At 44.2% G+C, this 16,764-nt stretch overlaps 1 protein-coding gene and 1 pseudogene across 2 annotated transcripts in view; one reads left to right on the forward strand and one right to left on the reverse strand.

Moving 5' to 3' along the window:
• The window catches only part of LOC120943493 (transmembrane protein 180-like), an 87,507-nt gene that overhangs the window by 7,021 nt on the left and 63,722 nt on the right, over positions 1-16,764 (reverse strand). For both annotated transcript variants that reach the window (XM_040356829.1, XM_040356828.1), the window contains exon 6: positions 1,965-2,108. In XM_040356829.1, the coding sequence (XP_040212763.1) occupies positions 1,965-2,108 (144 nt within the window). The remainder of the gene's footprint in view (positions 1-1,964; positions 2,109-16,764) is intronic.
• LOC120944511 lies at positions 734-864 on the forward strand (annotated as a pseudogene).

Raw genomic sequence — 16,764 nt, forward strand, 5'->3', positions numbered from 1 at the left:
ACCAGACACCTTCTAAGGCTTGGTTCACACCCTATGCAGTCTCCTTTTTATCCATTTCTGCAGTGCTTTTTGCGCTTTTGCACATGCGTTTTTGCCAATTTTTTTGCACGTTTTTGCCAATTTGTCCTTGGGTGGATTTAAAAAACGCAACACACAAATTCCAGCTAAATTTCTGCAAAATGGCACTACATGCTTTTCTGCAGCTTCTCTGTTAAAGTCTAAGGAACCAAAAACGCACCGTTCTGCTTTCAAAAGTATTCCTGTCCCTTTACAAAAAAGCAGCGGCTGAAAAAAGCATAGAAGTAAACGTGTCCCATAGGACACCATGTTAATTGGACTGTAGTGCGTTTTTGCAAAAAGCATTAAAAAACGCTTAGGTGTGAACCGAGCCAAATAACCCACCCCATTCTTCTTTTAGGCCTGGTTCACACCTATGCATTTTTTAGTGCATTTTCAGTTTTGCAGAAACACACTACCGTCCATTTAACATAGTTTCCGATGGGTCACGTTCACATCTGTGCATTTTATGGAAAGGGCCAGGGACTTTTTTATGTTTTGTGGTCCCATAGACTTCAATGGATCAAAAAAGTGTATTGAAAAACGCAAAATGCACCAAATGGAATATGCAAACTGTAACCTGCATACGTGTGAACCAGGCCTTGGCACACAAAAAACTTGACAATATGTCATCATATCTTACCTGATGCAATTTTTGAGGTGGATATGGGTTTGAATCGCTTCTCGGCCTTTTGGCTAAGATCAAGTGTAGTATCTGTTCTTATCAGTTGCCAATAGGTGGTGCTAAGCTGACTGTCCCCGGTACCCTGTGGCAGGGGGAAAGGGATGGCAGTCGGCGGACGCTAAGCCTGTTGGCGTGGAGGTGGAAGCCTTCTGATCGGGACAGAGAGGCATGAGGTCGAAGCCAGGAGGCCGGGTCCCTGGCCGTTGGCCTGGATTTGGTGGTATCTGCCCCAGTCAGTTGTTCTGGAGGGAACCCTTGCTTCTCCTTTAACCGGGAAGGAGCGGGTAGTACTTCCAGAATGTGATTAGGTGGGAGAGATAGGGGTTGTGGGTAGAGCCTGCTTAGGTAGGTTCTCCCCATCCTCTTCTCCCACCTTCCTGGCTGGGAAGGGTGCTGCCTGTCCGGACCGGGGGCTAGGGACCGTTGAAAAGCCCGTGGAGATTGTGCCCCTGGAGTGGCAGTCCAGGGGTGCCATACATTGCACGAGTGTTTGAGGGGGCACTCATCGTGTGGCACCTTCAGGTCACTGATCTCCACACACACCTTTTTGACACCTGCCCCTAGGGCCCGGCCTTTTGGCTAGGACCAGTGGAATTTTTGTTTTCTGGCCGGAGGGCCGGCCAATGTATAGCACATTGGTCACTTTCCTCACTTTCCCATCTTCCTTCTCCCCACTTTCATTTTTTAGTTTCCCTGTGTTTGTCTGTTTTGTCACTTTTTTGTTTGGTGCACTGCACTTTATGTGTGATGAGTAGGGTGCTGGTCCTCGGACCCGCTCTGAAAGTCTTGGGAGTTGGTGGACCCGGCCTTCTGGCTAAGTTCGCTGGCTCTCATGGGGTCTCCCTTCGGGGGAGCCTCACCGAGGAGGGTTCTGTTTCGGCAGTCCCTCTGAGGATGTTGGGTCCTTGTGGCTTCGGCTGTATGGACCACAGTTTACTCTTTTCCCTGCCAGGAGCCTAACGCCCTGGGGGATCAGAGCTGGGTCCTCTTCGGAGGACCACTTGACGATGCACCCGTCACAGTTTTTTGTTGCACCTCTTTATGTGTGTGCACATTTTTCCTGCACCGGGTGGAGTTTTTGGGTTTTGTTTTGCACGCCACAGGCTTTTCAAAAAAAAAATGGGTTTGAATAGCTAAAACCTTGGAAGGTAATACAATACAATAATGCAGAAGTTTTATGACCTATGATACAAGATTTGATAAGGTTTATATAAGGACTTACTTGGGATCTGGCTGGTCAGCTTTGCTGGTTAGATGTTCATATCCATACTGATTAAGTATACTGACAACAAACATGGGTGCCAGAGACTGAGCAGGCTTTGTGAATAGAGCATTTGTTCCAAAGACCATTGAAGACAAAGGAGACCTACACAGTGTAACAGAAAAAAATGGTAAAAGGGACACAATTCCAAATAATTCATTTTGAAACAGTGTCTGAATTGTATTTCTTCTAGCGCCAACCAATGGTACTCCCATGTGTGAAAAATGACTTGTTCAAATATTATTTAAGAACATCATGGACGTTTTCTCAGAGCCAAAGGCCACTTTTATGTCACTATAATTCAGATAATTCCTACTTGTTTCAATGTGAGAAACCATGACCGCAATAATTTATACTGCTAAAGACAGGCGTCTGATAGAAATAATCAAAGATATGATTAAACTTAAAATATTGCTGAACAATAACCTACATTTTCAGAGATTTTATTATTTTGTTTAATTAAAAATGTAAATACCGTATTTATCGGCGTATAACACGCACCCTAACTTTAAGAGGGAAGTTTCAGGAAAAAAACTTTCCACAACCCCCTGCGTATAACATGCAGGTACAGTTTACCCTCTATTTTCAGGGTAACAAAAGTGAGTGTTATACGCCAATAAATACAGTATGCAATTCTTATTTGGAAAATTAAATGTGGTTTTTCCCTTTAATAATGATGCTGCTATAATGGTAACCAATGGCATATCAATAAGCCCAAGAAAGCTCTAACCTGCTTATCTACCCTGTTTCCCCAAAAATAAGACCCACCCTGAAAATAAGACCTAGCACTATTTTCCAGGAGGGCTGCAATATAAGCCCTACCCTGAAAATAAGCCCTAGTTAAAAATGCTTGTATAATCCACTCTATTACAGTAGTATATAATGTACAATGTGAGTGTTTCTGTAATATAATTGCGGGGGAAGAGGGCTCCGGCGGGTAACAAAAGCACAGAGCGGCTCTATAACAAAGGTATTTGGCACAATTATATTACAGAAACACACACATTGTACAATATATAATACTGTAATAGAGTGGATTATAGGATTTTACTAGCATTTTAACTCAGTTCACACTGGGGATTCCTGACAGGCAGGGAGGGAGAGGGGGAGAGAAGACATCACATTACATAGTAAGACCTACCCCGAAAATAAGCCCTACTGTGTCTTTTGTTGGCATAATTAATATAAGACCCGGACTTATTTTCGGGGAAACACGGTAGGACTGGTTGAGGTAAGTCCCTGATTTCTCTTTACCTTGTGAAGTCTGTATTTTAATACACCTCGCCCTTGTTTGTTACATAAGGTTACAAACTTCCTCCAGGCTTATGGCACGTTGCTTTGGGCTTGCCATTAACCCAGTCTCTTTTGCCTTGCATTTAAAGTGGAGTTCCACCCATAAATATAACATTACATCAGTAGTTTTAAAAAAATGTCATTAGTCCTTTAAGAAAAAAAAATATTTTTTTAGATGCCTTCAAAGTGTTGTTGCTAGGCAGAATAGTTAATCTTCCCTCTTCCTGCACCTAGGTGCTTAAGCTTCCTAACCTACAACGCACAGACTCCTGGGAATGTAGTGGTTGTAACTTTCCAGGAGTCTGTGCACTCCCCAGTCTCGAAGAATCATGTGACTTGGACAGTACAGGTGCTGAAACCTGATCTGAAACCTATTACACTGCTTGTGCAGCAAGGCTGAAATCCAGGAAGTCATACAGTCTGGCTTCATGATGCCCACACTTAAGATGGCCCCAGTCAATTTCTATTTTATAAAGTGTCTAAATGCTGTAACAACCTAACAAAACGGACCTTAGTTTACAGACTAACTTTACTAGAATACATTAAGCATGTGTATTACAGTTGTATTTATATTTAAAAAGTGAAATTGTGGCCGGAACTCCGCTTTAAGGGCCATTTCACCTGGGCAGCAAAGGAGCAGTAAATACAGGCAGTTGATCCATGTTTCTATCGTCTGACAACTGCCTATCTAAATCCTAACAATGCAGCAGAATGGGGTGGTAAACATGCCATGGCTGCGATGCTTTGCGGCCAAAAAACTCTGGTTGTGGAGTTTGACAAACAGGACTTGGGATCAATGGGATTGCATTGTAATTGCAAGCCAAACACTTGCAATGCAGCATGGTATTTCAATACAGAATCCCCCATTGAATGAAAAAAAAAAAGCCACAAAAAACGCAGCAGGATCGCCTTCTGAATGCACGGCAGTCACTGCTCTACTGCCCTCTGAAAAGCAATTCATTGCAGTAGAGACTGCCTCCTTAGTGAAAAAGCCCTAAAAGGAACCTCACAATCCTGTGGTGATATCAAGCATGGGTACATATCACAGAAGGCACAATCAGTACATCTGCCCTATGAATGGGGTACGTGTCATACTTTGATGCTTTGTGTAATTTCCAGAATCCTAATGTACCATCTATCAAGGGAAGCAAAACGATGGTCCTACAACAGCCTTTTTCAACTGGGGTGCTGTGGCAAAATGCCTAAAAATTGCCCTAAATTGTCCAAAAATTCTCCACGAGCCAACGGGTGGATCAATCCTGCTTTTTTGTTACACAAAGCCATGGGTTTTTATTGTGAGGCGATAAAACCTTGGGCTCTAAGTGATGGAGAAGAGAAACACTGGAATACTAGTCATTACCAGTGTGCAGTGTGCTGTGTTATGTAAAACTATTAGTTTAGCTCAAAATTGCGCATACTTTTAAAGGTTGCCTTGACTAAAAAAAGGTTGAGAAAACGGAGCTACACTTCACACTTTTGGACTCTAGGATCACCTCTAGGGTCAAGCATTCTTTTGAATTTCTGTCTGTCTATGGCAGTATTTCTCAACTCCGGTCCTCAAGGCGCCCCAACAGGTCATGTTGTCAGGACTTCCCTCAGATGAAAAAGCTGTGGTAATTGCTAAGGCAGTGAAACTGATCAAATCACCTGTGCAAAATAATTGGAAGCCTGAAAACATGACCTGTTGGGGCGCCTTGAGGCAGGAGTTGCGAAACACTGGTCTATGGGTTTTTAGAATCTGATAGGGCTTAAGATAAACACAAACTTAGAGGCTCATAACAACGTCGGCCCGGATTCACAAAGCACTTGCGCCGACGTATCTCCAGATACGCCGCGTAAGTGCAAATATGCGCCATCGTATCTATGAGCCGGACTCACAAACTAAGATACGCCTAAAAATAGGCTTCATCCCACCAACGTAACTTGCCTACGCCGGCGTAGAGTGGGCGCATATTTATGCTGGACGCATGTGGCGCTCCCATTGATTTTCTATTCAAATATGTAAATGAGGGAGATAAGGCGATTCACGAACGTACGTGCGTCTGACGCAGTGCGCGTAAAGTCATACGTCCGGCGTAAAGTTATGCCCCATAAAGGAGGTGTAACTCAGCAGCATCCATGCAAAGGGCAGCACCAGGGAACACAACCCGGCGTATTTTACGTAGTTTACGTTGGACGTGAATATGGCTAGGCGTAGGTTACGTTCACGACGTAGACAGTGATCCGACGTATCTTAGGCAGTTGTTCCGACGTGATTCTGAGCATGCACCGGGATGCGTCAACGGGACGGTGCATGCTCCGTTCATTATAAGTATCTGTCTGACACTCAGCCCATCATTTGCATGGGGTCACGCCTCATTTGCATGGCTCACGCCCACTTCCACCTACGCCGGCTTACGCCTGAGCAACCCAGCGCAGTTTTGGAAGCACTGGCTTTGTGAATTCAGTGCTTGCCTCTCTGCGCTGCGTCGGCGTAGCGTATCTTATTTGCGCTATGGCTGCGTAATGTGCGCCCGCTCTCTATGAATCCAGGCCATCATGTCTAAAGATGAACTCCAGGGAAAAAAAGCTTCACCCTTGCAGTGAGTCCCCTTCCCCATTGCAAGCACTTTAATATACTGAAGCAAACTAGCACAGAGTATAACCCTGGAAGATTTATTGTATAGTGTGTGTGTGTGACTGTGCTGAAGAGAGCCCTCAGAAAAATAAAATAAAACTGTGTGCCATGGTATGGCACACAGTTTTATTTTATTTTTCTGAGGGCTCTCTTCAGCACAGTCACACACACACACTATACAATAAATCGACCAAATTCACATTGGAAGTAAAATAAAACATGTTCTCTATGTAAACTCCGATGGAATTCATCGGAAATTTCCGATGGAATTACTCCGATGGGGCATATACATGGTCGGAATTTCCGATGGAAAAAGTCCGTCTGACTTTTTCCATCAGAAATTCAGATCGCGTGTACGGGGCTTAAGGCCCCTTTCACACGATCAGACCGTTCAGGCCCGACTGTCAGTTTTGACGGCGGACCTGAACAGCCGCTCCATGCAGTCCTTGAGGCAATTTAGTTCGCATTTGTATCGCTATACAAGTTATTCACTCACTCAGCGTCGGATGTCAGCAGAGAAATCCGACCCGATCCGATCCACCAAAAGCGGATGGGTGGCCATACGTCCCCATCCGTCCATGGCGAATCGGATCAGGTGAGATCTGATGAAAACGGACATGCTGTCCGTTTTCATCACATCTCCCCATAGGAGACAGCGGCGCTCGACAAGCCCCTCCCCGCTCAGTGAGCAGAGAGGGACTTGTCATCCGCCGTCTCAGCGGAGATCAGCGGAGAGATATCCCGCTGAGCCGGCGGACTCCATATTGACGGAGTCTGCCTGTGTGGAAGAAGCCTTAGAGTAGTCTTAATTGCAAGAGGTGAGCAAAATTTCCGAATGGGGACCCATGTCCAGGTGACAGGCTCCGTTCACATATGCTGTCCGTTTGTCCATTTTTCATCCATCCATTAAAGGAGTTGTAAATGAATTTTTTTTTCACCTTAATGCAATCTATGCATTAAGGTGAAAAAACATCTGGTGTTGCCGCCCCCCCCCCCCCCCGAGCCCCCGTTTTACTTACCTGACCCGTTGAAAGTGCCACGCGCTCCCGATATCCTCTTTGCCACTCAGCCTGGCCGTTGATTGCTAGAGAGGATGGATTGAGAGCAGCGTAGTCATTGGCTGGCGCTGCTGTCAATCACATCCAGTGACACAGCGCGCCGAGGGGCGGGGCCGAGTGATACGGTGAGCGGCTGTGGGCGCTCGCTGTATCACGGGAGCGCGCCTGCAATTAGTGACCACCATGCCAGCTCTCGCATGACTGTGGTGACTAATTGCCGGGAGTACCAGAGACAGCCGCCGAAGGGACCCCAGAAGACATGGATCGGGGCCACTCTGTGCAAAACGAACTGCACAGTGGAGGTAAGTATGACATGTTTGTTATTTAAAAAAAAAAAAAAAATTCCTTTAGGCCTCATTCACACGGACGGACCGTTCGGGTCCGCCTGTCAGTTTTGACGGCGGACACGAACGGCCGATCCATGCATCCCTATGGAGCGTCGGATGTCAGCGGAGACATGTCCGCTGACATCCGATCCGCTAAAAACAGACGTATGGGGGCACGTCCCCATCCGTCCATGGCGGATCGGATCGGGTAAGATCTGATGAAAACGGACATGCTGTCCGTTTTCATCAGATCGCTCCATAGGAGACAGAGGTGCCCGACAAGTGCCCGCTCAGTGAGCAGAGAGGAGCTTGTCATCCATCCGCTCAGTGGAGACCTGCGGACTGATCTCCCGCTGAGCTGGATGGAGTCCGCCTCGTGTGAATGGGGCCTTAGGGCTCTTTCACACTGAGCGCCCGTTCAGGTCCGCCTGTCCGTTTTTTTTGCGGACCTGAACGGGCGCTCCGTGCTCCTCTATGGAGCCGCGGATGTCAGCGGTGACATGCCGACCCGTTCCGATCCGCCAAAGTGTGAAAGGGGCCTTAGTAACGCTTTAATGGATGAAAAAACGGACATCAATGCATCTCTATGGAAACATTTATGTAATTGGATGATCATCCATCCGTTTTTTGAAAGAGATCGAAGTTCTATTTTTCTTCCGTTAAAAAAACGAATCAAATGAGAAGTGGATGTAAACTGATAAATGGTGAGTCTTTGCATTGGTAGTGGATGTAAAAAAAAAAAGATGAAAAACTGATGAGCACTGATGAAAAACGGGTGAAAAACTGATGATTTTAGTATGATTGTACAAAATACAGTTTGGGGGGCATCTTTTACTAACTTCCAAAGCTGTATGTGAAAAATAATAAAAAACTGCAAAGGAGTGAAACGTCGTTCAAAGTTAAAGCCACCTAATGTAAAGAATGGGAGGCTGGGCCAGACAGGGAAATAAAATCAGTCAACAGTATGAAATAAGCGATTACAAATAAGAGACTAAACTGTTCAGGTCATAAGATCATAAATAATCACCCGAATAATGATTGAGTGTTGGACAGATAACAGCTTGTAGAAGCTCCTGCAGGCAGCTTTCACACGTTCTATTTGTAGAAGTGGTTTTCACTCTTGCCTCGCCTTGATGGGCAGAGTTCTCTCGTCTCTGCGTGGTTTGTGTATGAACGTGGTAGAAACAATTGAGTACTGTCCGTGATACTTTTTTTATTTTCACTAACATACAATTTTTAAGGACAAGCTTTCGAGGTATGTCCATTTCTGTAAGGTCCAAGCTGAAAAATTGTATGTAAGTGCAAATAAAAAAAATATCACAGACAGTACTCAATAGTTTCTATTGCAAATGCACTAATATGGCTATAGTCACCTCAAGTACCGGTATATACGTGTTAAAGCAGAGTTCCACCCAGATAAATGTTTTTTTTGTTTTTTAAGTAATCCGTTTTTTTACACTATATTAAAACATTAAATACATGCCATTTAACACATTGCTGCTCAATTCCCGGTTTTTAAAATGACTTAAAGGGGTTGTAAAGGAATTTTTTTTTTCATAATAAGCATCCTATACCTGCAGACATTCCTCTTTTCACTTCCTCATTGTTCGTTTTTGCTCAGAAGTTGCTCTATTTCTTCTCTGTTCTGTTCACTTCCTGCTTGTCTGATTTTACTGACCACTGTGAAGGGAGGCTTTACTGCAGTGGTCTGTAACGTGCTCACCCCCTCCTGGGAACTACATCTGTGTGGCAGGACACTCTCTACGTGTTAGAGACTTCAAGGAGGTGTAAATTACTGGGCGTGCCGCAATTCATACTGGGAAATGTAGTTCTTACATGAACGAGCACCGCAAACCAGGAAGTGAATGAGAGAACAGAAACTAGAATGCCGGAGGTGATATAGATGAAGGAATTTAATAGGTATTTACTTGTTTTTGTTAACAGAATCATTACACTATTCTGTCTGTCTACCTTGCAGACATTAATTTTAGGCAAAACATTTTTTTCCTTTAAAACTCCTTTAAGCCGCGTACACACGATCGGATTTCTGATGGAATCAAATCCGATGGATTTTTCCGTCGGATATCCGATGAAGCTGACTTTCATCAGTCTTGCATACACACTATCAGACTAAATTCTGACCGTGCCAAAACGCGGTGATGTAAAACACTACAACGAGCCGAGCATGCGTCAACTTGATTAGAAGTTGGCAAGCGGACATCTTTCTCCTTTTCATGCCTAAGCCTATTTACGACATTTGGTGTTTACAAGTTAAAATCCATATTTTTGGCTAGAAAATTACCTAGAACCCCCAAACATTATATATTTTTTTAGCAGAGAATCTAGAGAATAAAATGGCGATTTTTGCAATATTTTATGTCACATGGTATTTGTGCGACGGTGTTTTAAACATAACTTTTTGGGAAAAATTTACTTTCATGAATTTTAAAAAAAATTAAAAGTAAAATTAGCCCAATTTTTTTGCATAATGTGAAAGTTGATGTTACGCCGAGTAAATAGATACCAAGCATGTCACGCTTTATAATTGCACGCACTCGTGGAATTGCGACAAACTACGGTACCTAAAAATCTCCATAGGCGACGCTTTAAACTTTTTTTACGGTTACCAGGTTAGAGTTACAGAGTAGGTCTAGTGATAGAATTATTGCTCTCGCTCTGCGCGGCGATACCTCACATGTGTGATTTGAACACCGTTTTCATATGCGGGCGTGACTTCCGTATGCGTTTTCTTTGTTGCGCAAGCTCGCGGGGAGGGGGGCGCTTTAAAAATCTTTTTTTTTTTTACATTTTGATCACTTTTATTGCTGTCACAAGGAATGTAAACATCCCTTGTGACAGTAATATGTGGTGACAGGTACTCTTTATGGAGGGATCGGGGGTCTAAAAGACCCCTGAGCCCTCCTTTGCACTTCAAAGTATTCAGATCGCCGAAAACGGCGATTCTGAATACTGTGTACTTTTTTAAATCCGGCGCCATTGGCAGCCGAGAAACCCGGAAGTGACGTCATGACGTCGCTTCCGTGTTTTCAATGCGGACACTGAATCAAAACCGTTTACAGCTTTGTTTCAGAGCGCGCCTGTACGATGGAGGCGCAGGATCGGGTCTCCCGGTGGGACGGGAGGCCCGGTCATAGCGGTGAGAGGCGGCGGGAGATGTCCCCCCCCGCTCCTCCGGCATAACAAACGAGCGGCTTTTAGCCGCATCGGTTGTTATGTTTGGATAGCCGATCGCCGGCTCTAAACAACGGTACTGGGATGATGCCTGCAGCTGCAGGCATCATCCCGGTATAACCCCCGAAAGCCGAGGACGCATATATGCGTTCCGTCGGCGTGAAAGGGTTATACACCCACCAGAGTCTTGCTTTTAACAGTGTTTTTTTAACAGTAAACTCAGCTTATATATATTGTATTTCACTATATAAGCTGAGTTTACTGTTAAAAATAACTCTGAAAAGCAAGACTCCGGTGGGTTTATAAAGATGTCCGCTTGCCGACTTCTAAGGCCCCATACACACGAGAGAATTTATCCGCGGATACGGTCCAGCGGACCGTTTCCACGGATAAATCCTCTCAAAGATTTCCGCAGATTTCTATGCGATGGAGTGTACACACCATCGCATTGAAATCCGCGCGGAAATCCTCTGGCGATGACGTGTCGCGCCGGCGACGCTGTCATATAAGGAATTCCACGCATGCGTCAAATCATTACGACGCGTGCGGGGAATCCCTTTGGACGGATGGATCCGGTAAGTCTGTACAGACGAGCGGATCCATCCGTTGGAATGGATTCCAGCAGATGGATTTGTTGTGCATGTCAGCAAATATCCGATCTGCTGGAATCCATCCCAGAGGAGATTTCTCCGCGGAAACAGATCCGCTGGCGTGTACACACCATAGGATCTATCCGCAGAAACCCATTTGCTGGGATTTATCTGCGGATGGATTCTATCGTGTGTATGGGGCCTAACTCTAGGCCTACTGCAGACAAGTGCGGGTGTACCAAGATGGCCGCGATGCAATGTCCCTTCACTTGCATATTCTAATGCTGCGTACACACGATCAGTTCGTCTGATGAAAACGGTCTGATGGACCGTTTTCATCAGACTAACCTATCGTGTGTGGGCCCCATTGGTTTTTTATCCATCAGTCAAAAAACTAGGAACTTGTTTTAAAATTATCTGATGGAAAAAAAACGTATAGAAAAAAAACGATCGTCTGTGGGTACGTCCATCGGTTAAAAATCCACGCATGCTCAGAATCAAATCGATGCATGCTTGGAAGCATTGAACTTCATTTTTTTCAGAATGTCGTTATGTTTTACGTCACCGCGTTCTGACACGATCGTTTTTTTAACTGATGGTGTGTTGGCACGACTGATCATCAGTCAGCTTCATCGGATAACTGATGGAAAAATCCATCAGACCGTTTTCATCAGACAAACTGATCTTGTGTACAGGGCATAATAGGTAAGTGGCCTTTGCTCGCGTCATTTCTGGTTTCTAAATATCACGATGCCAACACTCAAATTACGTCAATCGCCACGAACCGGAAGTTTCAGAATAAAAGGGAACCCATAGCAACAGCAGTTACATAGTGAGTAAAAAAACATTTTTTTTTCCAAATGTTGTTGCTGAAGGAGAATGCTGTGGATTTATGTAAAAATCATTTCATGGGTGGAATTCCGCTTTAAAGCGGGGTTCCAACCACAATTAGCATTTTTTAAATGTATGTCCTTTCATCATGCATTTTTATAATATAAATCCGGTCACTTACTATTTTACAATCCGCCGCCGCTCCGCATAGTTATTCAAAAAAGATAGTTTTTAAAACTATGTCCACACCGTTGTCATTTTGCTTGTGGGCATTGTGAAGCTCACAAGCACTTACTTCCTGGAAGTCTTGGATGGGGAGTGATAATTGGGTAGCGCACTGCATCCTGGGAAATTATGACACATTTCCCAGGAGCATTAGAGGGAGATGATGTCAGAATCCTAGGTGGATCCAAAGGCAGATTTCGTGGGACCGCATAGCAACAGGCATTTCCAGATGAGTAAAACATTTTTTTTAAAAAAAATTTTTTAGGTCTAATGAGCACAATAATGAAAAAATATTTTTGGGATGGAAACTCCACTTTAAGTTATTTTATAGTTCAGGCCCATCAGCAGAAAAGTTGACAGCATTAGGCTAATCGCTTTAAGAGGAAAAGTCAATTAAAGGCAACTGATTGGTGCTGTGATCATTTTCTGCTTTGATCAACAAGTTTATTCAGCCAGAAGTTCACAAATAGCTCTTTCTATGAGTGAGTATCAATTGAATGGTTACCGAGACATCGAAACAATGATACCATTCACCACACCAGTTGGAATTATCCAAAGCTTCCAATCGTTTCTATCCTTGACTCACTGCAGATAAATTGGCTTAAAGTGTTAAGGCAGTGCACACAGCCACTGCCAGCCCCTCTGCTAGGATTACGTGATGTATATAAAATATGCAATTTTCTAAGATTCTTGTTATAAATACAGTTTATCAAGCAGGATGAAGCAGGTATTACAGGGGGCCAAATCACACAGCACAAGCACTGTGCTGTAAAACATGCTTTAACCACTTCATTACTGGGCACTTAAACCCCCTTCCTGGCCAGACCAATTTTCAACTTTCAGCGCTGACGCATTTTGAATGACAATTGCGCGGTCATACAATGCTGTACCCAAATTATATGTTTATCATCTTTTTCTCACAAATAGAGCTTTCTTTTGGTGGTATTTGATCACCTCTGCGGTTTTTATTTGTTTGCGCTATATACAAAAAAGACAGAACATTTTGAAAAAAAAAACAAAATTTTTAACTTTTTGTTATAATAATATCCCAATTTTTCTTTAAAAAAAAATTTTTTTTTTCCTCAGTTTAGGCCGATATGTATTCTTCTACATATTTTTTGTAAAAAAAAAAAAAAAAAACGCAATAAGCGTATATTGATTGGTTTGCGCAAAAGTTATAGCACCTACAAAATAGGGGATAGATTTATGATTTATTTTTTACTAGTAATGGCGGCGATCTGCGTTTTTTTTTGTCAGGCCTGCGATATTGCGGCGGACATATCGGACACTTTTGACACTATTTTGGGACCATTTACATTTACACAGCAAACAGTGCTAAAAAATGCATTGATTACTGTATAAATGTGACTGGCAGCGAAGGGGTTAACTCTAGGGGGTGAGGAAGGGGTTAAATGTGTAAACTGGGAGTGATTCTAACTGTGTGTGGAGGGGCACTGACTGGGGGAGGTGACCGATGCTGTGTCCCTATGTACAAGGGACACAGCATCCGTCTCCTCTCGCCCTGAGAGGGCAGCACAGTGGTGTAGTGAGTAGCACTTTCGCCTAGCAGCAAAAGGGTCGCTGGTTCGAATCCCGACCACGACAACATCTGCCTGGAGTTTGCATGTTCTCCCTGTGCCTGCGTGGGTTTCCTCAAGGTACTCCGGTTTCCTCTCACACTCCAAAGACATGCTGGTAGGTAAATTGGATCCTGTCCAAATCGGCCCAGTATATATGTGTGTATGACTGTGTGTCCCAAGCGTGTCACGATCCTACGGGGTAAAATGACCGCACCAGCCAAGCAGACACTGGCTGGAAAAAGCGCCCAGAGGCAATTCAGTTTGCCTGAGTAGCGCTATACAAGTCATTCATTCATTCATTCCCTGACAGGAGGTGGAGCTCTGTGTTTACACACAGAGCTCCACGTCCCTGCTGTCACCGCCGATAACGGGAACCTGGCGGACATCGCGGCCGCGAGCCACGTGCGTCGGGCACAGTGTTTCCCCGCTGCGCGCCCCCAGCGGCGTGCGTGGGGAATGTAAATAGCAGGACGTCCACCCGTCACTTGAGAGCCTCACTGTGGACGCCTTTCGTCTATAGTGTGGGTCTCAAGTGGTTAAAGAAACAGGATCAATATTTATTTATTTTTGGGTTAACAAATGCTTTAAGAAAAAATGTAGAACCATTATTTACCAGATTTGAAATTAGCAGATCATAGGTGCACGGCCAACATAGAAGTCATGGCACACGGGTGTCTGCACCCGTGTGCCATGACTTTTCTTCAGTTTAGTAAGTTCTCTCTTTGAGAAGCCAAGTTAAAGCCATTGCAATGGCTGGTTGTTCACTGAAACCCAAGAATAAGTGAATAAGCCCCAATACCTTGTTATAAATGATTGACTCCATTATAATTATAATATCAAATATTATAATAACAAAAAGTCAGCTGGGTGGAGAGAGGGGGAGTGTATCTACAAGACGTCTCTGCATAGTTTAAATAGTTCTACTCATATTATTCAGTGGAGGAGTCTACGCCTGGTCACATTCTAAACAGTGAATAGAAATATTCTACTACAAAAGAGTGATGTAATTACAAGAAAGTAGAAACCAAGATGTAATTACTAGCTTTCAATAACATAACTTTAAAAGGGAACTCATGTTGAAGATTGCTAGGCCCCACTTATTTGGTGCAACTCTTTTCTGCTACCATTTATATTTTCTGACATAAATGTGATGTTAAAATAGAGCAATAGTAAGATGAGCGAAGTGTTTACATTTCAGTAATTCATAGCAAGTAAGAAGATTTTTAGTTACAGCCAGGAGGGCTTTTTTCAGTGGAAGGTGGGGGAACGCAGTTCCAGGCACCAGCAGTGCTGAATTTATGTTATGGCAAGTTGTTCAGGGTCTATTGTTGCTGGAGGGGATCTATTTTTGCAGGGCTGGGGGAGTCTATTGTTGCAAAAGAGGTCTAATGTTGTATTTAAGAATGAAGCACGCATCCAATAGTAATTAAAAGCAAAAGTGATGAAGAAGTGTGAATTCTAAATTCTCCGGTCCCAGCCGATGCTTTGTATGTGGAAACGCGTCGGGTGGAGCAGAAATCCTTGACGTGACCACGTATAAACCTGTTGGTTAGAGCCGTGGCTGTGTGATATTTTACTCTCTACTGTTTTTTTGGATGCAGGTTATATTCTTTTTAAATAAATATGTCCTTGGAATACTACACCATGAAGCCTCTTCCTTTTAGCCTATAATGTCAGAGAAAACGTGGAGAAAGATGATTTGTGTCTCTGAGACTTCCATTTAACAGAACAGCCTGCTGCACTGGAGAGGAATTTTTCCCCTGGAGGAGTAAGAGGACGATACGATCTGTGTCAGCTGGCATTTGTATCAGCGGGTATGATCTCTCTAACTTGAGATCCAACTGTTCCGGTAAGCTGCGCTGATTTATTTCTTTGTCAGGAGTACCAGGTGAACATATTGGAGGTTATTTACTAAAGGCAAATCCACTTTGAACTAAAAGTGCACTTGGAAGTGCAGTCGTTGTAGATCTGACTGGAACATGCAAAGAAAATAAAAGACAGCATTTTAGCCTGCACATGATTGGATGATAAAATCAGCAGAGCTACCTCTCATTTCAGAGCTTTTCCTTAGATCTACAGCGACTGCACTTCCAAGTGCACTTGCCTTTAGTAAATCAACCCCAATCACTTTGCACTCTCTGGAGCACTTCATGGACTTATTTGTTACTCTTTATATGATTTTTAACCCCTTCCCGCCGAGCATACGCATATATGTGACCTCGTCGTCCCCCCCCCTTATTTCCTGCGGCCTGCCAGGTTGCGTGCTCTGATAAGGGTCTGGTATGGATTTTGAGGGGGACCCCTAGGCCATTTTTTTTAAAAAATTGGCGCAGGTTTCCCCTTAATATCCATACCGGTCCTGAAGAACCTGGTATGGAATTTGGGGGGACCCCCACGCATATTTTCCTTTATTTTGGGGCAAGGGGGGACCCCTGCCATTTTTTTTCGATCACTTTTATCTGTATTGCTGGGACCCGACAATTTATTATATCCGTGTGTAGTTTTAAACTTTTTTTCCTGCACATGTTGTGCAGGGACTGTTCTAAGCACAGGAAAAATGTGCCACTTTACAGGCATACTATAGACACCCTGTCAGGTCACCCGTAGCCAGGTGACAAGTGCACCCCGTAGGGGCCAGGGATGCACCACAGGGTGGTGAATCCTATGGCCGACTGCTGCTAGCAGAGACGAAGCGTGAACCTAAGATCACCCAGGGCGCGGAGTCTAAGACCCAGTTTTGTATTGACCAGAGCCCTTGATGGTAGGGATGGTCTTGGCCGCAACTGGGTCCAGGTCGCATCCCTGAGATTCCTCAAGTCACACTCCGCAGGGAGAAGGGGGAAGCAGCCAGTAGGACAAGCAGTGGTGATGGACAGGCCGAGGTCAGGGCAACAGGCAGACAAGGATAACCGTGGAACATGCAAATAGTCAGGGGCACAGGCAGACAAGGAAGTCGGGGACAAGCCAAAACAGTACACGGAAGATGATCGTTGCACTCTGCAAACAGGAACTAGCAATTACACTGCAGACAGGAACTAAGCATAGGAAC

Source organism: Rana temporaria, chromosome 6 (assembly GCF_905171775.1).
Source record: "Rana temporaria chromosome 6, aRanTem1.1, whole genome shotgun sequence".
In the NCBI taxonomy this organism is placed as follows: Eukaryota; Metazoa; Chordata; class Amphibia; order Anura; family Ranidae; genus Rana; species Rana temporaria.